The 27,212-nt window shown below is 37.9% G+C and overlaps 1 protein-coding gene across 2 annotated transcripts; it reads left to right on the top strand.

Moving 5' to 3' along the window:
* Positions 1 to 1,793: 1,793 nt before the first annotated feature.
* Positions 1,794 to 26,848, top strand: LOC138106377 (interleukin-5 receptor subunit alpha-like). 2 transcript variants are annotated; one of them, XM_069006906.1, is made up of 11 exons: positions 1,794 to 2,232; positions 10,755 to 10,921; positions 13,039 to 13,193; positions 13,328 to 13,475; positions 14,015 to 14,123; positions 14,209 to 14,396; positions 16,402 to 16,538; positions 18,038 to 18,182; positions 21,985 to 22,072; positions 23,238 to 23,325; positions 25,729 to 26,848. In XM_069006906.1, the coding sequence occupies exons 1-11, from the start codon at positions 2,162 to 2,164 to the stop codon at positions 25,795 to 25,797; spliced, it is 1,365 nt and encodes a 454-aa protein (XP_068863007.1). In that variant the 5' UTR covers positions 1,794 to 2,161; the 3' UTR covers positions 25,798 to 26,848. The 2 variants fall into 2 exon arrangements, with proteins under 2 accessions (XP_068863007.1, XP_068862998.1); XM_069006897.1 differs by lacking the exons at positions 1,794 to 2,232; positions 10,755 to 10,921 and adding an exon at positions 12,498 to 12,693.
* The last annotated feature ends 364 nt before the right edge of the window (positions 26,849 to 27,212 follow it).

Raw genomic sequence — 27,212 nt, 5'->3', positions numbered from 1 at the left:
AGCGGCACACTGCAATAAAGAATGCCTGCTTTCTAATACTCGAAACTGTGCTAGAAACTTTTTATATGGCCGATTTCGGTATCCGTTTAGATAAACATTTTTAGCTACAGACATTGTTAGTTCCTAGTCCTAGTTCCTATTTTATTTTATTTTATTTTATTTTATTTTAATATTTAGTAATATTTTTACCAGAATTAAAGCTCCATACAGTGGCTGTTAAACAAGACTTCAAAGATAGGATTCGTCTCTGAAGTGTAGAATAAAACTGCATATTGCATTCACCTATAATTTAGCTACGTGATTCTGTGCTCATTTTAGACTCTGCGAATAGAAATGGATTCTTTCTGGGTGCAAATGAACATGGTAGGGGGGATTTTGTTTTGTCAGAGTGTATTTCTTTACATTGAAAATAATGAGAGCTGAACTTGATTTGTGTAGATAAAAATATCTCGACAGAAAAGACTGAAAATTCTTTATTACAGAATTCCTTTGCCTTTTAAGTTACAGTGACATTTGCTTGATTATTCCTAGAAAGGTGAGATGCATCAGTCTGAAATTGTAGTTCTACAGCAGTAACATAAGTACTTTAATTTCTGTACCATGCACTCAGTATTGTACTCTCACTGATAAAGAATTGTGTTAAAGTCGCTTCCAGACTAAGCTACTCTGAGTTTTGTGTAGAAAATATTAAGGAAGTAAATCAATTATGTACTTCTTCAATCTTTCTGTATTTCGTAGAAGACTTGGGCTTATCATGTTCTAATAGTGAAGTTTTTCATTTGAGCTATTTGATTCTTAGATGTACTTCATTCATTGATTCATTATTCGAGTTTGTGAGATGCACTATCCAAGATAATTTTCCTTTGCTTTTTTTTTTCCAAGTCTTTTTAACAGCTATTTGCCTTGTGTTTTTCAAGTTGGTGAGATTTTTCCTATGAGATGTTTAGAAAAGATACAGCACTTTAAAAACCCTAAATATTGAATAATTCTTAGTATGCTTTCCACCCACATTGAGGGCAGTCACTCTATTAAAGCAGCTCTGTTTTTAGCTGTAAAGGAAGCTGAAAAGATCCCAAGTCTGACTGCAGTCCATCTTCATCATACTGACGTGTCCTTTTCAGGTTTAGCAGCCTTCTCTACTGACCTGTTGACCACAAATTTTCCTGATTTGGCTAATCTTTTTGTTCAAAGGACATGTTCAAAACCCAGCCATGTAATCATGGGTCTCATCTAATAGGAGATAGGATATTAGTCTTTCACCCAGCAGAAAGGCTGGATTTGGAAGAAAAATACCTCTTTAGCAAGTTCTCCTGCAGGTATTGGTAACTCGATGTGAGATAAGGCAATGGCTTTAAACTTCAAGATGGTAGATTTAGACTGGATATATTTGAAGAAATTCTTTCCTGAGAGGGTGGTGAATCACTGGAACAGGTTGTCCATAGAGGCTGTGGACTTACCACTCCTGGAAGTGTTCAAGGCCAGCTTGGATGGAGCTTGGAGCAACCTGGTCTAGGGGAAGGCATCCCTGCCTGTGGCAGGAGGGTTAGAACAAAATGATCTTTGAGGTCCCTTCCAACCCAAACCATTCCATGATTCTATGGTTCTTCAGAAACAAAACCTTGTTAAACTAAGGAACAATGGCTTAAAAGGAAGAAAACATTTAGCCACATAAAATTTTCAGATAACAATGAAGTGGAAGTGGCTAAATTAGTGTGACTCAGCCTAATGCAGGGAACAGTTTAAAAGAGTGATGACAACCCTGAATCAGCTGGGCAAACGAGTGAACTCTCACATCAGTAGAGCTGGTGGTACTACTTGTGTGATTAAGTGCACTGGTAAGGGTTGGAAAAAAAGTAATGTCTGTGACTGAAAAGGAAAAGTTCTGACTGATTTACTAATTAGCTGATCTGATTGTGCACAAGGAGGTGAGTAAGCTGATCTATGGGAAAAGGGAAGTAACGTTGGACAGAGTGCGGGAAAGGATTTGAAAATGTTAAGGCAAGCTTGATCCACAGTAGAAGCTAGAGTTTTGAGAAATCACCTCAGAATGAGGAGTATGTCTCACTGGGACTCCCCAGAAAACTAAATGGGGAATGATATAAGCTTCACAGTTGAAATAACATCATAGAGGGCTGCATCCTCTCATCTCCATCAGAAAAGCATGAGTCCTTCCTGTGGTGCTGAAGGAGTGACTCATGGATGGACTGCAACTGCTGTGAACCTCTGCCAAAGGTAAGTCCTAACAACATTACTTTTTAAAATGTCAGGAAAATTCATTCACTTCTCTCAAGTTTCCAGAGGCAGGAACCCTCCCTCCCACCTCTGTGATGGAGCAGTTCTCCTCTGTCTGACAGATTTAAACCCAACTTCTCCTCCACGTTCATTGTTTTCTATCAATCCTCAAGCAAAAAATTATATTTTAGTCAGAAAAATCAAGTACCCTCCACTGGGATACTGAAAAATAACCCCCACTCTGCACTCAAATTATTTTCAAGCAAAGGTGCAGATTTCAGATGGCTCTTATTACAAACCATTCTAAAATTTAGAATAAAACAGATTTATTAACTATCTAACATTTTAGGATTTTGTCAAAAGATTACCTGATTTTTTTTTAATGATGACAAACAACAGTGTCTGTAGAAAGGTCAGCCTTTTGGGTGAGAATATAGTTGTTTCAAAGCTCATTGTTGTTAAGACCCACCACAGAAGGTGAGGGTAACCCAGGTTCTTGTTAATATATCTCTTGGGGCAGATTAGAGTAAAACAACACTGAATGATAGGTGTTTATATATACATGTATGTAGGGTTTATTTTAGAACAACTTGGTTGCAATGGAAAGCAGGTCTTGGTTGTTATCCATAGTAATATAAAAGCATAAAAATATCACTTAAGAAAATGTATGAGGGAGAAGAAAGAAAGGATAAGAGTAGAAAGATATCATCCCCTGTGGGTCCTGAAACAAGACTTGATTGTTGCAATTTCTATATATTTGATGTCAGCTGGTCAAAGTGATGGTCACAGTCTTGATCCATTGGGAATGGGGGAAACCCACAAAACACAGATGGATTTATATATGCTCAGGTTCAGTGGGAATGCCGAGATACCTCCCATGGGGCTGGGAGTCTTACACGGCAAGACTGTGGATCAAGGGGCAGTGAGGGGTCTTTGATGGTTTATGACACATTCTAAGATACTACAGCTTCCTCTCACTCTGCCATAGTTGAGCCAATTATGGCCCATCAGAAGGGATGAATAACTTCAGGCCACATCTGAATGTCCCAGTTCTTCCCTGGAAGGGAGTTTTCACTCCTGAGTCATTTGTGTAAGGGAGGACACATGACATGTTAAAAGCACTATCCCAACTCATATGATCTGCTTCCTATACACCTCTTCCCTTATCTGGCTCAAACCCCAGCTTGTAGCCTCTGGTGGTGGGTGTGCACCCCCTCTGAACCTGCATGATTTCTTTGAGCATGGTCAGTAAAGCACCTACAGCTTTTGCAAATGGCCAATTATTTTGAGTCATTAACCATTTTAAAATTACAGTCTCTCACAACTGCCTTTCAGTGGGCTTTCTTAGGGTATTGACCCTGAACAGAGGCTGACAGAACATAAGACCTCAATGGAAGAATTTGTATTAATGAGCTCCAGGCTAGTAATAAGAAGATAGAAGTTTGAACAAACACAATTATCAATGTTGAACAATAATTAAGACTGATAAGCAGAGTGCCTAGAAATATATCTTTCTCTAATACAGAATGAATTTCTGAATATCTCTCTGGGCAAAGTGACCAAGAGGAATTATTTTCTTAGATGGCTCAGTTGTAAAGAAGCTGACATGTTTTGAAACAGCGAGCAAAAGCTGTTCCACAAACAAGTAGTTTATTTACTTTCATTTGGCAGATGGATGGACATTTTCCCTCTGCCTGTCTCTAATGAATTTTATATCACCAGATTGTTTGGCTGAGAGTAAGTTTTCTTTCAACTCAGTGTTAAATGCTGTTCTTCACTATTGTGCTCTTGGGCAGATAGAGTTTGGTAGGGAGGAGTGCCACAAGGGTAAGAGAATTTTTCCTAAAATGATGGCTATAGCAGGCAGATAGACTTTTTTCCTCTTCATATTCAGTTCCAAAATGAACACTGACATACTTGTTTCCAATGAGAATGTCATCTGCACATATATGTTGTCATACTTGGTTAAGCCATGAGCACCCCATAGTAGTACTAGAAGACTCATTTAATGTCTGAAATATAGATAGGAAGCAGATTTTTAATAAAACTATTTGTAAATCAATAGATGCTTTGCAGGTGCCAGTCCTTCCCAGTTCTTCATGGTGGCATTATGAAAATTATGACCTGAAGTATAAAAATGCTTTAAGGATTGTTTTCGAGCACTTGAAATGTTTTCTGCATACCAACAGGGAAGGAAAATAGAATAAACTATTCTGAAGGACAATCTTATATGAATTGTATAGAAGCAGCATGGAGGTAATTTAACAATGCTCCATGATAGGAGTAGAGTGGAGAAAATGTTTCTTATTTAGAGTCCCTTGTTTTTTTTAAACCTGCTTGTTTTTAAAGGTTTTATCCTAACGGGGAGAGCAGAGACTACATTTCTAAATATTTTAGGGGTCCGAAGTTCATTTTTGTGAGCAGAGATTTAATTAAAGCAGTTTACAGTGTGATTTATGAGATCTATTATATGGGTCTACCCGAAGGTGGGGTGAGTGTCCCCTCTCCCCTTCTGTCTTCTCTCTCTTTTTAGTTGACTCATTACTTTAGCTGGATCTCCATTAGCTGCAACAGGAACCTGCACAAGTGCCTCCTAGTAGATGCTGGTTTTCAGTCAGAATCACAGTCCTAGATAGCAGGAATCCAAATGGAGGATTAATTCCATTCCCAGACTTGTGACCGAGAAAAAACCTGAGCCATGTGTCTTAAGTCTTTCCCAGCTGCCCAGTCCTCCCAGCAAGGCCTGTCTCTTGTTCATTGTCTGATCGTACGCACTGCGCTCCAGGTAGTGAAAGTCCTGGGAGTACAGGTCTTGGGGAAGATGCTCTACAGACTGATATGGTGGCTTAGTGGCTCAGTTTAACTGTGCTAACTTGGAAAGCTGAGTTATAAACAGAATTAAAGAGGAGGCGTTGAGGTCTCTGCCTCCTTGAGCTATGCCGCTTTTGTTAGTACTCATCTAGAAACAGGCACAGCCCACACATCTGACCGTGCAGAGCTGCTGTTTGCAGCACAGCAGCCATCAAATGATTCAAACCGACTCCAAGAGCTAAGCATAAATAAAGGTGAGAACAACATGCTTTGCTAGTCTCCTATTTGGTTCCACAAGTCTGTAGCTGATAAAGTACATACATTAACTATACTGCTGTCAGCACTTGAATATCTGATCAGGAATAATTGCATAAATTAATAATCAGGTGACCATATATATGCTCTGAAGTGCTTAGGAATTTTCTCTGTATTAGGCTATGTTTTACCAGTTCCCTTGAAATAATACAGAAGGATCTCTTCCTAGAAATATTCAGGATGCACAGCTGATATTTTAATGATAAAAGATAAACTCATTCTTTCAAGCCCTAGTCTCTTAGGCTGCTTGTAATCACCACTATTGTGATGCGTCAGTAGTCTGGCCATCACCCCAGAGGGAATTTGTGTGCATAATGGGACATCAGCTTCTGACCAGTGTTAGGAGGGTTTTTTTATGTAGTTCATTAAATTTAAAATGGAAATGACAGAATAGTAGCAATTAGCTATTTCAGATATATCTGGTGTGATTTAGAAAATTTGTATAAACTCTCTGTTTCTCACTCAGGAAAGATTAGGGATCTGGTTTTATGTATTCTTGCCCTCCCCCACCTCTCCCATTAAATGCAGTGCATATCCTAAGGGAGGTGTTAAATGGGTCTGATTTAGTGTAATGGTTTTGTAATCACAACACTAACAGCACTATATTTATAATTGAAATCTTTCACTGATTCCTCTTGATTAGCTGAGTCCAAGCATGCCTATATAGTTTTGCACCCCTTTATAGGACTCTTTCTCACCACTGATGCAGTCACCATGCCCCACAGTGTACCCAAACCTGCACATTGCTATCTCATAAATCTCTGCCTGTAGGATTTGAGAGGAACCGAAACAGAGGCATTGTATCTAAAGTTGACTTTCATTGTCAACAGATGGCTATTTGTTGCAGCTGATAATTTTCAGAAAGCAAAGAAGTGACTTTCTCAAGCCTTGTGTTGGTATATGCACATACACATAGTTTGAAAAGTGTTACAAAAGTAATCCATGACAAAAGAAATGTTACATTTTGATATTGCAGATGCAGAGTAGAAGGCTGCATGCACAACTGCCATCCATATTATATGGAACAGAAACGAGATCAGCTTTAAAACAGAACTAAGAGACCCAGATGGTGGCAATTTAGTCACTGCAAGTAGAAAGCTGTGATTTCAAAATTCCTTTCTGGTAACAAGCACGTATCACTTTCAGGACACTCCCTTTATCTTACTGCTATCCTTCAAGCCTCCTCACTACTCCTTTGCAGTGAAACACTTCATTAACAGCCCAGGTTTCTGAAACTTCATTTTCACTTCAGTACAGAGCAAAAGATGAGATTTTCCCTTCTTCCTCTCTTGGCATAAACAGAGGTGGAACAAAAGAGCACCCCAAATATCCCCAGCACATGATTGCAAACACTAGCTGTGTTGACACAACAAACTAGACTGCAGGGACTGCGAGAAGGGAAAGACCTTGTCCTTTAGCCACAGGCATGGGACTTCACTGGAATTGGCTCCACACAGGGTGCAGAGGACTGAGAAAAAAATGGCTGTCAAGTACTAACTGCTCAGAGCACAGGCTTTATGGAGTGTGAGCAGTCATTCCTTTCCACAGGCACCTGAACCCTGGTGAGGTAACTGCAGAGTGCACTGGTTTTATGGATATTTTTCATTACATGACTCGCTGTTCCCATCAGCCCAAATCCACACGAGGTTCCAATCCATCACTTTGAAGGACTGAAACTATTATGCAACTCCGTGTGAGAGGAATGGATAGAAAAAAAGTTGAATTCCTACCATTCCTGCTTTTCTGAACAAGTTAACAACATATGAAAATTTAAAAATTAAAATAAAAATCCTTAATTATTTAAAATTTTAAGAGAACTCCAGAAAATGTATGTAAAGTAAATTTCTTTTCTCTGAAGTCAGCAGTAGCAGTGAGTTATGTTGTAAGAAAAGAGGAAGAAACATACTGCAATTGTTGAGGTGCTACCATCAATTCAATGTACAGACCCCACTTAACCAGACAAAATTTACGTGTTTTTCTAATAAACAAAAGATACAGTGGGAAATGAAGTTTTCTACATTTTGAAAATTTAGTACTCAGCTTGTGGTCAGGTTTGCCACTATTACCACTGGATTTGAGATTCCAAGTCACACTATATCACTTAAAGACAACATACTTCTAAATATAGTCAAAATTCTCCAGAAGCATTTACCCTCCTTTATCTTAGTTCATCATTAGAAAAGTGTGGTTTTGGACATCCCCACCAGATCATGTCTGGTTAACACCAGAACGAGGAAGCAATTGGACTCAAGCATTTGAGATAAATGTTGTTGGTTTAGCCTTACCTTGAATAACTGTATTATTTAGCTTTAATAAAAAAAAAAACCAAACAAACAAAAAACCACATGGACCTAAATATACCCTTTTCTAATCTAAGATCAAGATTAGCTTATTAAATCTATGTATCAGGAAAATCTAGATGTAAGTCAGTCAGAGTAATCACTGTCAAAAATATTTTATTGAAAGAAAGAGGCACCCAAAAGACAAAGCAGCAGAATAAATCTATTTCCATTCATAACTGTAACAGTCTCTGCCTGGGATGAGAGTGAAGATCTTTAGGTTTCTACCACTTCACTGGATAAGCCATCAAAGCAAGGGGATTTTATGGGATCCTTCCTTTTTCAGCATTTCTCTGCTATATGTCTGGTATCTGAAGATGGGGGAAAGCAAAGCAGAAGAGCCAGTTTCTATGCTCTAGAAAGGATCATATCAGCTAGCAAATGATAAAAAGTATATTCCTTGATCTCTTCAGGCCTTTATAGAAAGGACTGTGAAATATTTTGTCCAAATTTGGCAATTTTTGAAAAGGCAATATATAATGCATTCTTGACACTTTAAGTTCATTTTTGCACCAAAACCTGGGGTCATATTTTTAGTGAATAAACTTTTTAATGTGAACAATGAGGCATAGCTGTTCCAAGCCACATTACCAGAAAAAAAAAAAAAAAAAGAACATTTTTTATCCATTATTGCCCCTCCAAATCCAGTTGAAAATTGGAATGCAAAAGATCAGTGTGTATGAATAAAGTGGTTGGTTTCACTTATTATCAAGTCAGTCAACTCCCCCAGAATGACATTCGCAAGTTGTCAGTATGTCTTGCAATTGCATTTGTGATAACTGCAAATTAACATAATTTACAAAGGAAACTGGTCAAAAGGACAATTTCAGAGGCTAGGCTGGGCAAACCTTCAGATCTGAAGAGTTAAACAGACAGTCCTACCTGTTGAAAATTCAAGATTTATTTCTTATTTTTCCTTATTAGTTATATGACTTTTTTTTTTTTTAATTTGGTGCACCCTGAAAGATGCATATTAACCACTAAAAATCAGGAGAACAATGGCAAGTAGGGTAGGATCTTTCTTGGATTTTAATTTCATGGTCACACTTGAATTTCTTCTTTAATCTGACTTCTTCTTAAAAGATAAAAGCTTATTAAAATAAGTCAAAAGCTTTGAAACCTTTTTCTTCCATATACAAAAAGGAAAAATAGTAACAGCTCTGACTTCTGAGTTAGTTATGCAGAGATGTGTCTCCTTAGAGGTATTTCAAAGACCTTGGGTAAGGTTCAGTCAGTGTTTGCTATTCAGAGGTGTCCTTCAGCCCCTCAGTGGGAAGTGGCCCTGGCAATGGGCTTTTCTGAGGGAGTGCTTTGTGAAAAGGGAAGTCTTTTGAATCAATTTCTCATTGTAGTCCGAAATCAAGACATTCTCCAGTGCTGATCTGTCCTGCTTCTCAGCCCAAATGATGCATAGGTACCCAGGGTTTAACAAGCATTAAAATTAAGGTAAGTTTTGAAAAAAAGAATGTAAATGGTACTCCTCTTTCACTGACTCTTCAGCTACCAAGAGATTTAAAATTTATTTGACCTATATTGTTTATTTCATCATTCAGTGATCAATTTCTACATTGTCTACTATCAAATATGAGATGGGGGTTGAGGAGTGTTGAAAAGTATGACTCAACAACTTTAAGTGAAGTGTAAGTTTTAGGTAGTCTTAATCAGACAAACAGTCCCGGTGATTCCCTTTATCTAAGAGTGTGCATTGGAACAATGAATAAAAGATTTCTTTGTTTAACAGTCGAATTTACTTTCCAAATTAGGCACAATATAATTTTCAAGACCCTTGGAATTTTCTTTTTGACAATTTTACTATTTTTTTTCAAAGAAAATATATGCCTATAAAAACTATTTACTAAAAAATTAACTTTTGCATTTAAGAGGATATAATAATCAGACCCAGAAAATTTTCAAAAATAGCTTTATTCTAACATATGTATGGTGTGGATTTAAAATTAAACAGTTTATTTTCCTGCCACTTGAACTAACAGCTCTTAAGTTTTTCAAAACTTGTTTTAGCTATTTTCATTTTTTCTCTCTCTGACTGCCTACTTCCCAAATTCACCAGGTGGGCTTTCTACAAACAATGTCTGCAGCTGCAGTGGTGGACGAGCTGGCAGCTCCCCTCAGTTCCCTTCCCTTTCTCTTACTCCAACAACCCACTACTGTAAACCAGACATTACTGGGCACCAACTAACAGGTATTGGCTGTAGTTAAAGCTCAGAAATGAAAGAAATGTGATTAAAAAAAAAAAAGTAGTAAAATATGTTGGGGTTTTTTAATAATTTTTTAAGAAAACCCCATTTTTGACAGGACTCTACTTGGAAAGAACTTGGGTTTTTTTTTTGTTTTTTGTTGTTTTTTTTTTTCTTTATGGTTATTTTTCAGATGATTTAGACTGTTGAGATAATTTCTATCCTATTAGATTAACTGGACTGTCTGCAAGTATATTTGGCTAGTGTGCATTTTCTCAGAGACAAAAGAACCAGAGAGCCTTATCAGAAAAAAAAATGTCAGGCAATGAATTTTATTTTGCACATCATTGACTGAATTTCAGCACCATGCTCAAAGCTCTTTGTAGCCCAGAATGAGGAACGCCAAGTCCTGTCTGCACATGTCTGAGAAGAAATGTTCTGTCTTTCAGCTCATCTATGCTGGCATAAATGAAAATATGTGTTCTTTGACAAGTTGTGAATCAAGAGCTTTTTATGTATGGACAGCTTTTTGTCCCCTCCAGGTCACTTTGGGTGTAATTATGCTGCAGTCCTTTCACTTCACTGTTTTCTGTGGACTAATTAATTGTATATAAATATAAGAAATACCCTTTGGGGTCAGCACAGCTGTCCTTCTGCTGTTTTTCCTGCAGCAGTGACAACAGGAGATGTTACTCAGAAATAATCCACAACTCTGGCCACCTCCTGCAGTCCATTCTCTAAGTAGTCCCCCAGCACCTACAGCTCCTGAATTAGGGATGTGAGCTTGTGCATCCATCTCTAATACTTTTAGGTAGCTTTCCATGTACCTGCTTTGAATGCATTTGCCTGGTCCTACTTGCAGCCTGCTCAGAGCGGCCACCATCACAGCATCAGTGGGAGAAGGTGCACGAGTTCATTTCACACTGAGTGGAGAAGTGCCTCTCAGTCCTGTACAAAAGGTACTCCTAGGAGCAGCTCATCTCAGGGAAACAGCACTGGTCTCACCTGACATGTCTTTCTCTGACTCAGGTTGGTTGGCTTTCTTCTAAGTTTGTTTAGACTTTAAAAATCTTCCTTGACTGCCCCTGTTTGTCCTCTCTCCACCTAAATGCATTTATATTGCTGCACAGATTATGTCCATTTTTGTTTCTTACATAAAAAGTTGTTGCTACTGTAAGATTTATTTTGTTCCTTTTCCTGTTCCACATCCCCTTTTGACTTGTGTTTTCAAAAAAAGGTCATGTTAATATTAGCCACAAATATTTTAACTGGCTTAGTGTTTTCCATCCTCATTTTTCCCTTTCTGCTAACTTAAATAAAGTACTTACATGTTCCTAGGACTGTTTTTGATTGCACCATTCCATGGAGAAGGATGAGCCACTACATGTTTAATAGTAAACCATCAAAATCTCCTTGTTTTTATTTTATATTTTCCCTGACTTTTTCTCCTGCCACACACCATACTGTTCCCTCTCCAGAGAATTAGAATTGGCTTCTTACCTGGGCACACAAAGCAGGAGAATTTACTCTTTTTTTCACTGGTCATGTGCATAGTGTGACTTTCATACTATAGCTGCTGCTGGTGCTACAACTGAGATCACTCCAGAATGACCCAGATGGGGAAACCTCTGCCTTACATTTTTTGTTCTGATTTTTTCACAGCATTTCATAAACGATGGCAGCATTCATTAAGTGGTCTCTTTTTCACTGCATTGTGACAAAATAGCATTATAAAATCTGTATATGTATGTATTTTTAAGTGTGTTTCTTTTTTTCCAGGAAACCTCACTGCAGATCTTTTTTATGTGCTGAACATTCCCACATTTTCCTCTGCATGACCAGTGCCCCTTATCAGCCAAGGTATTGCTAACATTTTGATATGATTCCAGGTGTTGATCCCTGGAATCAATATGTCTGAGAATTTAAAAGTGGAGAAAATCAGAGCAAAGATAAATCAGTTAGTGAGTGAAAGTCTCTGAACATGGGGGCATATGAACACAGGAGGTCTCAAATGTTGTTTTACATTAAAGCAACCTTTGGATGAATACTCACCCTTCAGAGAAACAGCAATGTTGTCTTGCTAAAACCAGGTTTGATCAGTCTGAATCTGTTTGCTCACTGTATTCCAAATTTAGCAAACACCTGAAATACTCTTGCTGATACTCACTTTTTCAAATGGCAGGATTCATCTCTTCTTACAGCTCATATGCTCCTAAACCAGGTAAAACAAATCACAGTCTAGAAATGACAGCTCTGTATAGTCACAAGAGGCTGGATAACACACACAAGTAGAGCTACTGGGCTTGTATCTAGTGACGGTTTTGTCAGGTGGGCCCTACCTAAACTGCTTGCAGTGTCAATAGTGTTGTATCTGTGGTCTTGGCTTGCAATCAAAGCTGTGCTGTCACTCAAAACCAGTGCACTACGGCACATGTCCTCTCTGGCCCCGGCACCCAGTTAAAGAGTGGCCTTGAATGCAAACATCCTGGGAATAGCAGGCACCAATCAACAAGACCTGTCAAACATATGTCATTTCATATTTACTTTTTGTATTTTAGACATTTTTAAGCATCTAGGTGACCCTTTCCTAATATTTTACAGATGAAAAATGAAAATGTCATTTTCTAACTGCTTTTTCAACCAAACTTGGAACTAAAGAGTCTCAGTTTCTTCAGACCTGTGGCCCAAAGCATTTGCTATGGCATGTGTTACAGTCATTCCTGTCCTGCTGATATTAAGCTTTTTCCAGCCTAAGACACTGTTTTCCACTATCCTGGCAAGTGGACAACAAGACATAAAGGGTAAGTAAAGTATTAAGTAACAGTACATCCTGTGCTAAGCATCCCAGATGTCTAATCTGAACTTGTCAAGGCATTTTCTACAGCCCATAGAGAGAAACAGAGACCTGCAGTAGGAGAGGTGTCCAAGACAGGCAAAAGTGAATCAGTTAATTTTGAGAGCTGCAAAGAGCAGAAAGATTCTCACTGCTGAAAATCATATTCCACAAAGCTCAGAAATTCCTGCTCCACGCAAGAACAGTGGTCCTGGTAGAGCTACTGGGCATGCAAGCTTCACTGATAGACAATTCCTTTGTGTACACAGTGGAGGATCCTCTCTTTCTTTGTGCAATACCATTGTAATTGCAGATGCACTTGGGCTACATAATGTTCTGCAGATGACGAAGAAGGATTCAAGAGTTATTTTGTCCTGGAACAATAACCTGACGAAAGAAGAAACCAAGAAATACACTGTGAAGTACATTTTGATTTACAAGTTCTTCAATACCACTAAGGAAAGGAAAGTAAGTTCTTCAGAGGTTGCTTATAGTTCAAAGTGAAATAATATATTGCATCATTCAGTAGATGAATTTGCATAATTTCCCTTTCAATACTTAGAACTGCCTACCTTCATGGAATTTCTTCTTCCTCCTCTTAGGAAAGATTGCAGGAGAAGGAAAAGATAATACATCTTAAATTACATTCTGGTTTTAATGCTAAAGTTAAGACACAACTTTTTGCAAAAGAAACAGAAGACATAATTAAGGAGAGTGACTGGACAGAATTTACTTACAAAGCACCTCCAGGTCAGCTATTCCCTATTTGTTGTTAAGATGTCCAAGCATTTATGATAATGGCCTGCCTTACTTGGAGAATTTCTGAAATCTCATTATTATCTTCTGCTACTTTTTTTGGTACAGATATGTTAAGAATATGGTTCATAATACCTTGAAATATTGCAGAATTATTTCCTTTTTTAGATGTGTCCAGATTCAGAAAACTCCAGCTCTGCTGAGCAAGATGTCAGTATGACCAAAACACTCTTTCCATTTTCCCTAGCAACTCATTTCTCATGAAGATTGCCTTCTGCATTACATGATTTCAGCAAATCTTAACAGAGCTTTTAATTTAAGTGGGTTAGTAAGACTTTGGTGGTAGTAGCAGATGTGCTTCCCAGTTTTCACTGTCTAAAAAGCAAAAAGACTTATTTTTTCTCACATAGGACTTCTTCATGCTTCTAGAAATAAGCCTATATAATGGGTTTGTAAAGGCAACCATCATGTTGTTATTAGGAAATCAATGTAAAATAAACATGACTATTTCCTTTTACATTTCTTTGTTCCAGTCTATATTCAGAATCTTTCGTGCATCATATACAACATTTCTTTTTTCAATTGCACCTGGCACATCAAAGCAGAAGCTCCTGAAGATATCCAGATCTTTACCTCATACAGGTAAGGATGTCTAGCAAAATAAGTATGAAACCATGATTTTGGACCTAAGACTTTGATTTAAAAAACTTGTATTTCCTTCTCACAGACATGTAGGAGAAGTTTTTGCATGCCAGCAGTATATAAAAAATGCATGGAAGAAAAATATCGGATGCTATATGAAAAAAATGAATTTCCAACCATCAAGGAAAATAAATTTAAATATAACTGTAAGAAATTTGAGAAATAGTTCAAGAGGACTGTCTTATTACAAAGCTTTCACACCTCAGACAATAGGTAATTATTGTCTATTATTGTCTATTATGAAAAGTTCATTAATTGGTTACTTCATGGAAAGCAAAAAAGGAAATAGGTGTGACAAAGTCATAATATTAACTCTAACTATTTAGGCATCCATCTCAGTGTGAATGTTACACAAAGATTAAATAAAATGGATTATGGCTGAAGGCTTTAAATTTTTTTTTCTCTGATTTAATAACGTTGTTTATCTATAATTTTAATTAAAAGATAGGCTAATGTGAGAAAACAATATTTTAAATCATACACTTGTTTCTCGTTTTTTCTTTTCTATCCTGTTTTTTTATAGTGCTGAGCAAGTATGATTAAAAAAAAGAGCATAAATAATCACAAGTCTCATTTATAACCTGAATTTAAGTATATGAATGTTCTCTAACATTAGTAGCATTTTAATTTATTTTTTAAGTTAAAAATATCTTGGCAGTTATTTTTAATTATCGACAGTTTTGAATAATCATATAAAATTACTTTTCCTAACTTCTCTGGGAAGTTTGAATTAATCTCATGGGTAAGAAATTCACCTGAATTTTAGCAAAGATTGCAGATTCAAGTGCCTTTTAAGTCATTAACATGTTGATCGTATTCCAGACCTGTAACCTGGGAATCAGTTATAGCTCAAGGGATAGCAAAAATACAATTCAAAACTCTAAAAATTTATTCCGAGTTAGATCTCAGTTAATATTTTCTAAGACATTAGAATTGTTTGCTTTACCTAAAGCTTCACACTGCAATCAGCGCCAGCTAGAAGCTGATATACAACAAAAGGATGAGAAGCTGCCTATTCTTGATATCCTTACAGAAGGGACACATGGTCTAGGAACAGCGCTGCAGAGACTAAACAAAAAATCCCTGGTTCTTACTCTTCTCGTGGCCCATGACTCTTCGTGGTTCATGGTGTACCCCCACCCCCAAAGGCTGCTAGAGCAAGCACAGCAGCTGCACGGACCAGTCGCGCTGCCACTCCCCCCCTGCCTCTCCCTGGCTTTTCTCACTGGCGCCACACTGCAGCTGTGTCATCCCCAGACCGCGCTGACCCTGTCTGCAGAAATTTGCCGTGAACTTCTGCCTCTGCTGGGAGGGCTTTTTCAGAAAACTCCAGCTGGAGTTCTTCCTTTCACAGCAATGCAGCAGCAGCTGGGAAGGACTGAGGATGCCTGAGTACCAAGCACACACTGAGGATCAGTGCCCTAACGTGCTAAAACATGCTGATATAAATCCAAGGCTAAAATCCTAGGGACCCAAACGCTCCTTGCTTCCAATCCTGTACTTCCTCCATAGCAAGTGCTTGCCCGCTCCTTTACAGGAGAGAGAAAGAGAGATATTTCTTTAGCATCTGCAGAAATCTTCATGTATTGAATCAGACAGGTTCTCTGGGCAACAGGTTGTTCAGAGGGGTTGTGGATGCCCCATCCCTGGAAGTGTTCAAGGACAGGTTGTAAGGGGGTTTGAGCAACCTGGTCCAGTGGGAGGTGGCCCTGCCGATGGCAGGGGATTTGGAGCTAGATGGTCCTTAAGGTCCCTTCCAACCCAAACCCTTCTGAGATTCTGTGAGGGGTTTCCAAGTGGCTCTTCTGTAACCCCTCTGTGAGAGATGAAATTCCATCTTTTTCAAAGTAATAACACCGGGCCTGTGGGTAGACAAAACACATGTGTCTTACATGAAATGGAGCCAGTACCAGACTCGAGGTGTCCTCAACACTGATTCCAGACAGAGCCTGCTTGTCCTGTCCACTCTTGCTGCCTTTCCTAGAAAGATATGTGAAAACCCCCCACTCTGTCCCTTTATTTTGAGACACTTAGTGAACAGCAACTTCAAAGAAAATGTGTCACTCACTGAATGCCTCCTTTCATTTGGGTGTGGCCAGCTACAAAATACTCAGCTGTGTATTTTAAGTACTTATGTACTTTCATTTGTTTTACATCATTTTAAATATGAGAAAGAGCATGAGGTACAGAAGGTCTCTCTGGGTCCTTTATTTTTCAGAGAAGCTGAACCCACCAATCAACGTCTCAGTTTCCCTTGAAAACAGAAATATTAAAATTCACTGGAAACCTCCACCTACTATTGGTTCGGCAAGAAAAAAATGTTTTTTGTATCAAGTGAAAATAGCAGATCATAAGGTAATCAGTCTTTTGGTAGTACACTTAGTCTGTATAATATGACTTCCATAAAAACAAGGCATCCCTCAAACTTAACAGAATTTAATCGCAAACAAACTTTAAAGAAATCCCATTGTCTTTAATGAGTAATCCTACTTGTCTTTCTGGTAAAAAAGGGAAAAATCAATACATTTTATGAAACCTTTCAGAGTCAGGCTTGCATTGAAGCAAATTGAATGTTTTTTTCTTCTAAATTAAATTTGAATTGTACATTAGTATCACATAGACTGTATTGACTTTTTTATTATAGAAAAAGAAGTGTTGTTGGAAAGCTAGGAAAGGTTGTCAAGTAACATGGGAAACAAGATTAGGATTTGAAATGTTAGTTAATTCTGAAATCAACAAAATGAAATTCAGTAACAAGGAAAATCCTATGATTAGGAAATACAGGTCAAATATGTCAACACAAAATGAGGAATTAAAATATAGGCGTCAACACAGAAGAAAAAAGGTCTGTGGATTACACTGAACCACAAACTGAGTCAATCTTTCTGTGTTCTTAGGCAAGGGTCAAATGTTATTCAAGTTTATACGACCAGCACGTCACATGTAAGATGTAGGTTGTGACTAATTTGCCTGTCTAGATGCTGAGTTTCACCTGAAGTTTCATATTGTGCTTTGGGCACCACAAAATAATAGACACCAGAACTGGGAAAGTCTTAAAGGGAAGAGAAAGAAGTGCCGTGGTACACAGGGCCAAATCCACACCGCACCGGTCAGTATGAAGAGAAGAGTCACCGAAAAAGACACCAAGGAAGCAAAGATTCCATGCCTCTCTGTCTATGAGATTCCTACTTTCTACTTCTTTGCAACCTTCTAACATCACTTTTCATTTTTACAAGCAAGAGGGTTTTTTTTTCTTTTTTTTTAATTCCTTCTTAAATTCTTAACATTGTTTATTTAACGAAGTTTGCTTCAGTTTTCAAAAGTGGTGGATGATTTAGAGATCCCTCTGCTTTAAACTCCACCACTCTGTGTTTGGGCTTGATCTTTTGAAGTGATGTTTTTTTTCATAGGCACAATTAAAGATGTTTCAGGATAGTCGCAAAAATAGTGGACATCCTTCAGCTGAAAAATGCAAGATTTTATTCTACCAAAGAAACAAGTATAGCACACCACCCACACCAAAATCTTGAAACTTGCATTTCCACAGTTACTGTGTTTGTCCTATATTTGATGTGATAAAAAATGAAAGGGGAATCAGTGTTTTCAAATTCTTAATTTCCTGCCATAAATGAGACTCTTTCCACCTTATCAGTTCCAGTCTCTCTTCATGTTCAGTTCTGAGTTTTAACACACATCAGATAAAAATCAAATTGTGTCTGGACATAAGAGCTTGTTCTGAAAATCTCTTCCTACTAGTTAAAGATGTAAATAGTAGTATTTGACATCTCTAGTTTATATCTGTTTGCAGTGCAATGAAAATCATTTAAAATTATCCCCTAAACCTCTCTTGATAGATTGTAAATGTCACTGCAGAGAACTATAAGTATCCATTTCATAAGCCAGCAAAAAAATGTGCAGTACAAGTGAGGGTAAAGAAAGAGATTTGCATAGCAAACAAGATCTGGAGTGAATGGAGTGAACCAGTATTTATTCATGATGGTAAGTTATCATGTACTTACTTTTCATAACTTATTATGAGTTATGTTATTACCATTCAATATATTTACTTCATTATTGCCTCTGTTCTTCTCCAGGCTGTCATTGGGTCATAACAGCACCTAGGGTCCATGGCACACACCAGGCTTACACAGCTCTGCTGTAGGGAAGGAGAGTCCTTAGTCTGAGTTCTACTTCCCTGGTCTTTACAGAGCTGTTCTCCTGAGTTAAATTACACCTGACTCTTGACAGCCTTTAGGAAACAATAATGGTCATCAGCTGACAAAGTCCCAACACCACCATCCCCCCACTCTGCTGCACTGCCCTGCAAAGGACAGCCGAAGCATCTCTAAAAATGCTTTCAACTGCAGTTAGTAAGCCAAGAAATCCACAAAAGTCATAACATTCATCAAACCACAGAGTCTTTAAGGACTAAGTCTAAGATTTCTTTCATTACATTGGTGGAAAAATTTCTTATCTGACAGAGGTAGGAAACGGTTTAGCTCTCATTTAAGCATATGAGCTCTGGCCCCAACAGCTCACTACAGAACAAAGTAACCAAGAGCCTTGCAATAGTTTTCCTTCCCCCCCATGAGGACATTTTAACATTGGTGGGCTTGCAAGGGAAACTTGTTCTTTCCTTGATGAGAAAAATGCCTCCACATGCAGAAGCTTCCTGACATCAGATTAGGCAGAGGGCAAGAAGTACAACGTGTGATTATGTATTTATGGAAAGAAGCTTGTGTCTGTGTGTTGACGTGCAAAAAAAAGTACAGTATTATTGGTAGTAAAACAAAACAAGATAAGTATTGTTATTTAATGCAACAGACTGTGTATTTTGGAATATGTCTTTTTGATCTTTGAACTTCAAATACATATTTATCTGAGGACAGGAAACACCAGGCCAAACATTATTATTTTTGAAATGGATTGAATGTAAATTCAGTTATAGACTTACTGGATATTGGCTGCCTACTCCATCAGATGCCTCACTATATCCCACTAGTCTGCTGAAACCTTTTTTGGCCCAAATTCATTCATTTTATTTCAAAAGCATTGCACTTGTGAAATGGCTGTAGAGAGAGATACCTAATTGCCCTTCATGCTCACTGTGGTGAAGGAAATAATTTTTCAGGCCATAAGAGTCTTGAGTTCCTCTTTAGAGATTCCCCTTTCTTCTCAGTAAAGACAGAGAGAGTCTAGGACCACTGCATGGCCTAGGAGGGGTCTGCCTGGTCTGTCTGTCTGGCATCAGGCCAGACACATCTGATGTGTAGATAGGGGAAATCAGAAGAGTTTTTCTGGGTGGAGGCATATAGATTTACTTGCTCCCTGCCAGCCTTTCGCCAGAAGAAGGAAATGGAGTTGAAAAGTCACCCATTCCGGTTCCAGCGTACCAAACCTCGCTCCCAGCATCTGTCAGTCTCCTTTAGCTGTTTTCAACACTGCTGCTTTCCCAGCTTCCTCTACAGATGTTGCTGAGGTTCAGTGATCACAGCGTGTTTCCTCCACTTCAGAAAAGTTTATGATGGACAAGACCACCATGGTGCATAAGCTGTAAAATCTGCATGTGTTCAGTGCAGCATGATGACTTACCCTGGAGTGTACTGCACATGTGGTGCAGCCATTTCCCTCCTTCCTGCTCAGTGGCTCTTATAAAATGAATCTATGGAGATATTCCACTGGACGGTCAGGTGCACAGCCAAATCTCTGTAAATACCTTCTTTGATGCCCAGACAAATTTTTCTGTCCATTTTATTCTATGTTCTGTGGGAATTATTCTATCTGCTTCTAATTGGAACATGTATAAATGGACATTATGCAAGTAACCTGAAAAGAAGAATGTCCTTCAGTATTTTTGTTTTGAGATGTATCGATTTTTCTGGTGTTGCAGGATCTCTTTCTACTGAAAGTCTTGAAGAAGCATAGCATGACCTGCTTTTTGTTTGCTTCTCCATGACATTCCACTGCTTTATCTAGGAAATGTGCAATATTTCTTTAAGAATGCATTTTAAAATGGCATTTTAGCCTTCATTTAAAAAAAGCTGAAACAGCAAAATGAAATAACATAATTCAAAACATAACTAAAATATTTGTTCTGAAATGTTCCTTTGACATGAAAAGAATTTGCTAATTTTCTCGTGGGAAAAACATTAATTCTCCATTGGAATTAGCATATGCCCTGGAAAAAAAACCTTACAATTTAACCTGAACTGAGCTGTTTACTAGAGAAACTTTCTGCTAAAAAAAGAAATGTTTAATCAGCTTTATTCATGTGTAGAAACTTGAAATAATTGGTCTAATTTTCAGAGCTGATGAGAATTCATAGATCACTTTGAAGTTAGTAGTAATTCAGAAGAGTTCTGCATTTTTGCAAACCAAGCCACTTGTTTTGGTTTGAAAGTTCTGTTATTTCTGTCAAACTTAAAGCATTTGCATCTGAAAAAAGCCCACCATGAAATGGTCAACCCAGAAGAATTTATGTGCTTCATTTTCTTGCTGCTTTCCAAAATGCAAGAAGCAAGAAAGCAGGAGAAGCAAACGTCTTTGTGGTTCAGCTGCTAGTAAGAATAGAGCTTCCTCTTCTCCTGGGTGTGTGCATGATACAGGGTTAGCACAATGATGCAGAGCAATTACCACAAACAAAAAAAAAATCTACTACACAGTCCAGAGGTTGTTCAGAATAAGTCTTCTGAGCCCTCATCTCAGAAAACAAGCAGAAAATAACTTCCTTTTCATCTTAGAGTGAATAAAGAGTAGTTTTGTACTTTACAGAAGATAAAGCATATTCTGATAAGTTCTGCCCACAAGATTTTGAATTTTTTTCTTTGTTTCATACCAAATTTGTGGAAAGAGATGGATTCAAACTCAGAATGTTTGTTCCATTCTTCTGTTCTTTGATTTTTACCTAGATTAATCCTAAAACAACGCTTTAACTGGCCTCAGACTATTGCCATTTTAAGAGCTGTCCTTGCCTGTTTTTCTTCAAAGTACTTTGTTAAAACCAATCCAAACTAGTTGTGGTTCCAAAGCTAAATAGTTTTGCCAGAAAATTTGCCAGAAGAACATTTCTGAGTCAAACAAATACATTGCTATTTTAGTATTTTGGGTATTTGGAGGAAGAAATGCAAGGTAAAGAGCAGTAGTATTCATTGAACAGTGTAAATATGTACTGATGCCATTTCTTTAGGACTACGCTAAGCAGGGTTAAAAAGGCAAGTGTAACAGAAACCAAATGCTGCTTATTGAATCAAAGAGAATATTTTGTTTGACAAAATGCTTTTATTTTCATTTTGTCCTAAATCAGTTACAGCTGTGAAGTGGTGAGGAGGCAGGAGCAGGAACTCACGGTGTGTGGAGATGGGAGGTAGCAACAGTAGGAACTCAGGAGCAGCTGGAGCAGAAGTACCAATAGCAGATGGACAGAGGGGTTGATATTCAGAGGAATCAAAGACTTATGGAGGTATCCAGTGGCAGGAGAGGCCATGCCTGCATATGAGAGAAGAATTCCAGGAAAGGAGGGAATGGAGTCTATTGCAGAGGAATGAAGCAAGAGGAAGTGCTAGACAAAGGCAGCAGCAAGGCCGAGGGCTAAAATGAGGAAGGAACAGTGCTGAAGTCAGAAGCCCTTTCCCCCTAAAAAGAATCTCCAGGAAATGTTTCTTTAAATCTGTGACAGTTCAGGAATAGTGCAATATTTATGTACCCATATGTAATTCAACCATTTATGAACTACCCTAGCCTCTCCCATATAATTAACATTACTTTTCCCTCTTCTTTTTTTTTTTTTTTTTTTATTTTTAAGAAAAGACAGTAGATATCCTGCTGCTAAGCCTCACATTGTTTTGTCCTCTGATTTTTCTTGGAGGCCTGCTGATATATGCATGTAGAAGGTACTGTACATTTCTGGGTGGTTGTATAAATTCCTGGTGGAAGAGGGGTCAGGACGAGGGTAAACCATACAATGGATAAAAGTCAAACACAGATCTTCTCAGGTAAATTATGTTTACATGAAGCAGTTAATTGTGCATTTCCAACTACTTACGAATTGGCATTATGACCTAGTGTAAGACACTGAGACTTACAACTCTTCTGTCACAGCTCCTACCACAGTCCCCTGCAGATTCAGTCTCTCACCTCTCAGATGCCTTTCTGCCACTATAAATGACATCTTTTAATCTTAGTCTGACAGCTGCCCCTCTATCCTCAGTGTGGCTTTACCCCATGCTTTCACAGGTTCTGCATTAAAGGCCACCAATATTAATCAGGCCAAAGATGAACTGCATGTCATGCTGTCCAATTTCATTTCACAATCCATGGGTGTTATGAAAAAAGTCTTTCACTCTAAGCTGGAGAGTTTACAAAAAATAAATAAAAAAGGGAAGTCAGGCTGTTAGAAGGAATTTCCTTTGCTGTGCTATTAATACTATTAGTAGAGCAAAGTAATAGTAGTGGCCCTACACCCGCGAACAGTTAATTCTGCCAACTGTCTCTATGCCACTACTTTTCTGCCTGGCTATATAGCTTTCCTATTGGCATGGCAGCAAAGGCTTTCTTGAACTGAGAAATAAAGTTGTGCAGGATAGGATGATAACTCAAGATACCTTTATATTTGGAAGGTACAATATGTAAATGAAACCTCTATTAAAAGTAAACTTATTCTTTAATTAATGACTAATTATTACTCCTGATTTGTATAGAAGAAGTTATCAATTTTTAATTATGGAAAGAACACATGGGACTAATTTGTTAAGCTATAGACACAGTAGCAGGCCACAAGTTCTCACTTTGCTCGGAAACAAATGTTTGTGTAGAAATCATAGGTTTTCGTATACCCATCCAGTCCTTTTAAAACTCTTGCAGGTTAGAAACCAGTCAGGCTGAAGAAGAGCCAGGGAAAATGTTGAGAAAAGTATCTACAGTGAAAAAAAAATTTTTTTAATGGCTTTAGAAATAGTAGATGCCTGTCTTGGAATTGGAATATATATTACAAAGCATTAATGTCTGATCTGTTCCAGCAGACAAGAATAGTCACGTACCTGTATCACTGTCTTGCAGGTATAGATGCCTGGAAGTTATAACCACACCTGTTCCACATCCTTCAGATAATATCAAAACATGGTTAGCAGATGAGACTCACCACGAGGTAGTGTGGCTTTTTTCTCTCACTACATTGACATGCATGGTATTACTTGCAATCAGAATGGTACAACATTGCATTTGGAGCAGCAAGTAATTAAAAAAAAAAAAAAAAGGGGGGGAAAAGAGGAGGAAAAGGTATGTACAACACTTGTAGTGAAGCCAGAAGAGAGCAGAAAACTTGTGGAGGTTATAGGACAATGATCTCAGTAGACAGGATTGAGAAAATCCTCAGGGGACTAAAATGTCTAGTGTGCCTCAAGGTGTTTCAGCATATCCACACTCAGTGGGGCAACATTTTAAGGAGCGACCACCCTGAGTCCCTGAAGAATAGTCAGTTATGGGATATTATACATGTATGCATGTAGGCCAGTTATCAAGAGGAATTTTTTGTGGAGATCTGCGAGTCATTGCATATGCTGTAGTAAATGTGCACATTCTTCCAGCAAGAAGGAGGAGGCTCCACAATACGTGCAATATAACCCAGCTGTGTCCCTGCTGCAGGACAAAGCCATATGCAGAGGTGCATACTTTGGAAGAGCTGATGTCCTTTAAGTTCAGATGCTGTCTTATCTCATGCCAGATTACAAGTCTTTAGTCAATTTGGCAAAAAAAGACTAAATATTTACAATATTTTTGTGACTGTTGTTAATGGAGGTCCTTGGCTTGCACATTAAATGTTTCTTATTGCAGTCTGTCATTGTGTGAGTTGAAGGAAAAAAAGTGCTAGTCAGGCAGTAGTTTAGATCTGTGTAACTCCAGAGAAACCACACAGTGAATTGTTCTGCAACATATGAGGAGAAGGCACAGGTGTGCCCAACTGTGGTTTTTTTGGTGGAAAAATACTATTAAAATAGAAAATTGTAGTGAGGATTTTCTCTGCTCTATGTGCTCAAAATATTTGTTCAGAGCCTCTGCAGGATTTCTGTTAATTTTACTCTATCCTGCCATATTATTGTACTTACACTGCAATATCAAAATATCTTCTAATACCACATTCAGCAATTTAACTAGCAATTCCCAGTGGGTTCCCTTATGCTGTTTTCTTTCCCAAGGGAAAGATGTATGTATGCCTTCCAATATTGTGGTTTGGGGTTTTTTTTTTATAATATATCTATGTGATTGCAAACTCTGACAGAAACCACAGATCATCTCAATCCAGGAATCATAATCTGAGTTGTGAGGCAAGACGAATGGGTTGTTTTGTTTAATTTTATCTTCTCAAAACAAATTTATGGGGGAAATGATGTGCATATTCTATATAATCAAATGACAAATAACAAGATTGAAGTGTTTTGAACTTGCACCTGGAGTTCACTCCACAAGCCTTGGGCTGGCTCCCCAGAGCAGACTGTGCTCCTCTTCTTCACTACAGTCATCTTCTCAGAAAAGCTCAAGAGCTCCAGAACTGGCCTGAAGCCAAGTCTCTTATTCCCAAGATTCAGAATAAATTCTATGACACTTCTGGTCAATATAATTTGACCAAATTTGATGCTAAAGGTGCGATATTGACCCTGATCCCAGCTGGTTAAAGAGTATATTTACCACCTCTTCTGTGCAAAAGTCCTTCTCACCCATTTTTACCAGTAATTGTGAGCAAAAGAACTGATAATACCCACTGTGGCTATGAATACGGGCTGGCAGAATATAAAGACAGTCACCATCCAGTTTATATTCTGCATCTCCCTTCACATTAGAACTGGGTAAACTGCTATTTAGAGGGGTCTTTGTACTCCATATAGAAACAAAATCCCACTACAATCAATAATCACCACAAAAAATGATATTTAATGTTACTGACAGAGAAAGAAGTGGTTTCTGTCCCCAAACTCTCACAAACACTAATAAACCTTTGACAGGAGGACTTCAGCAAATCTGGGTAATTACTGTCTGCATGATAGCAACAAATGACTCAGATGACACTGTGATCTTGTGATTCAAGTGACTGTTGATGGCACTTCTAGGAAAGATAAATTAAATAATTCATATGGAACATATCAGTATCTCATATATTGCTGACACATGAAGTAGCAAAGACATTGGCTTTGGACACTGAAATATTCAAGACAACTGTGGAGAATGGTGCTGAGATAATCCATTTTATCCAACAAATAAATATAACCCCTCAAAGCAAGACTGTGACTTGGACATAAACCCTAGGTACAGAGTCATATCCTGGAGAGTGCCAAGCAATAAAATTGAGGCTCAGAAAAACTAAGCAAATTCGCCTAAGAACAACTTATAGATTGAGAGAGAAATTAATATAATCTTTGTATTCCAGTTGCAGCAGAGTAAGTAACCTGAACTAATCCCAGATATATGCCAAATAAGTAGAATGCTTGAACAATATACAGAATGTTTAATATCACTGAATGCAGACGTTGTGCATAATGTAATTTTTATCCAACAGCAACATATGTCAATGCAAATGGAGATGAACTCAGAGTTTACTCTGGGAAGACCAGAAGAGAACAGATGAGAACATTCAACCGCAGAAATGTTTGAAGGAATTCGTGTTAGAAGATCTACAGAGATGTTACCACTTTTTTATCTGCATGCAAGTGTACCTGTCCATGAGGTGGACAATATTCTAACAGATCAAAGAACAGCTGATATGGGAGTTTGTCTGAGCCCAATAGCTTGAAGTATTTTGTGCTCTGACAACATGAAACTCTTAAAATTAGCTTTGGATCACAAACACAAAGCAGTGTCTTGCAGTTTGTCTCCAAAAAACCTGATCATCAGCCCACCAAAATTACAGCATCTCAGAAAATATGAGCTAATATGAGGTCCACTTCGGTTAAAATGAAATTAGCGTTTCATAATGCTACAAAAGCTTCCAAGTACTGTCTGATAGATCAAGACCTTTTGAAGATTGGCTGTTCATACAAATCTCATACTAGCTATTCAACATCTGATTGGACTGGTCATGAGAAATGGTGGAAGCAGTGAACGTTTCTGGAAACAGCAAGAGAATCTCACAAGTGTTCTCTAAAACTCAAAAAAAGATCCCTGAGTCACTGCATTGTGTAAGCACATATCAACCAGAAAGAAGAGATGTGTGTGAACACATAACATCTTTTAATGTTGAGGACTTTGCAGTTGGTAGAATAAGCAAAATGAGAAAACTTTAGATGAGGTAAAGAAAACAAAGTTTTCTGCTGTATTGTGATTGTTTAAATAAGTTTAACTCAGAGCAGTTAAAGTTCAAAACTGACCAATTTTTGTTATTTATTTTTCCCTGTCCTTTTAAAGAATCTTTCCTACTGATTCCATGAGGTGATGAGCTATGCTAGTCCATTTTCAGGGGCACAATCAGGGCAGATTATTCTAACTCTTAGTTGTGACAGCGTTTATTTGACTAGAAGAGAAGGAATTGATTTTGCAAGGAAGACATTTCTTTTATGTAGGTGGGAATTACAAATAAATGATGGACATAATTTTCTGGAAGGTTTGGAAGATACTTAAAAATAACTTGATTTCATTGCTGGTAATATTTTTCTATGTCAGAATAATACTGATTGGAAGAAATAACGATATAAAAATTTTGTTTGTGCTTTTGAAAAATAAAGTTTATCAGATATACTTCAGTGCAGAGTCTTGATTCACCTGAATATGCTTTTTGTTTCAGTAAAAGGTCCATCATGGAGAAGATTTCAGTATTTCTCCTTTATTATTAAGAATGACTGGCAACAAATGGAAAGCTCAAGCTAGAAATGTCAAGCAACAAAAGGACTATGGATTACTTTGCCATAAGGTCAGGTTAATGACATCAAAAGAACAGTCAGCTTTAGTAGGTAATGTTACATTTCCTCTTGCATTGTACTTTTCACAGAAGGTAAGGGTGGCCTTACCTTTGAACATCAGTGCTCTTCCCTCCATACCTGTCAGTCT

The sequence above is a fragment of the Aphelocoma coerulescens genome, chromosome 1 (genome assembly GCF_041296385.1).
Source record: "Aphelocoma coerulescens isolate FSJ_1873_10779 chromosome 1, UR_Acoe_1.0, whole genome shotgun sequence".
Lineage (NCBI taxonomy): Eukaryota > Metazoa > Chordata > Aves > Passeriformes > Corvidae > Aphelocoma > Aphelocoma coerulescens.
This window is presented reverse-complemented; position numbering and strand designations above follow the sequence as displayed.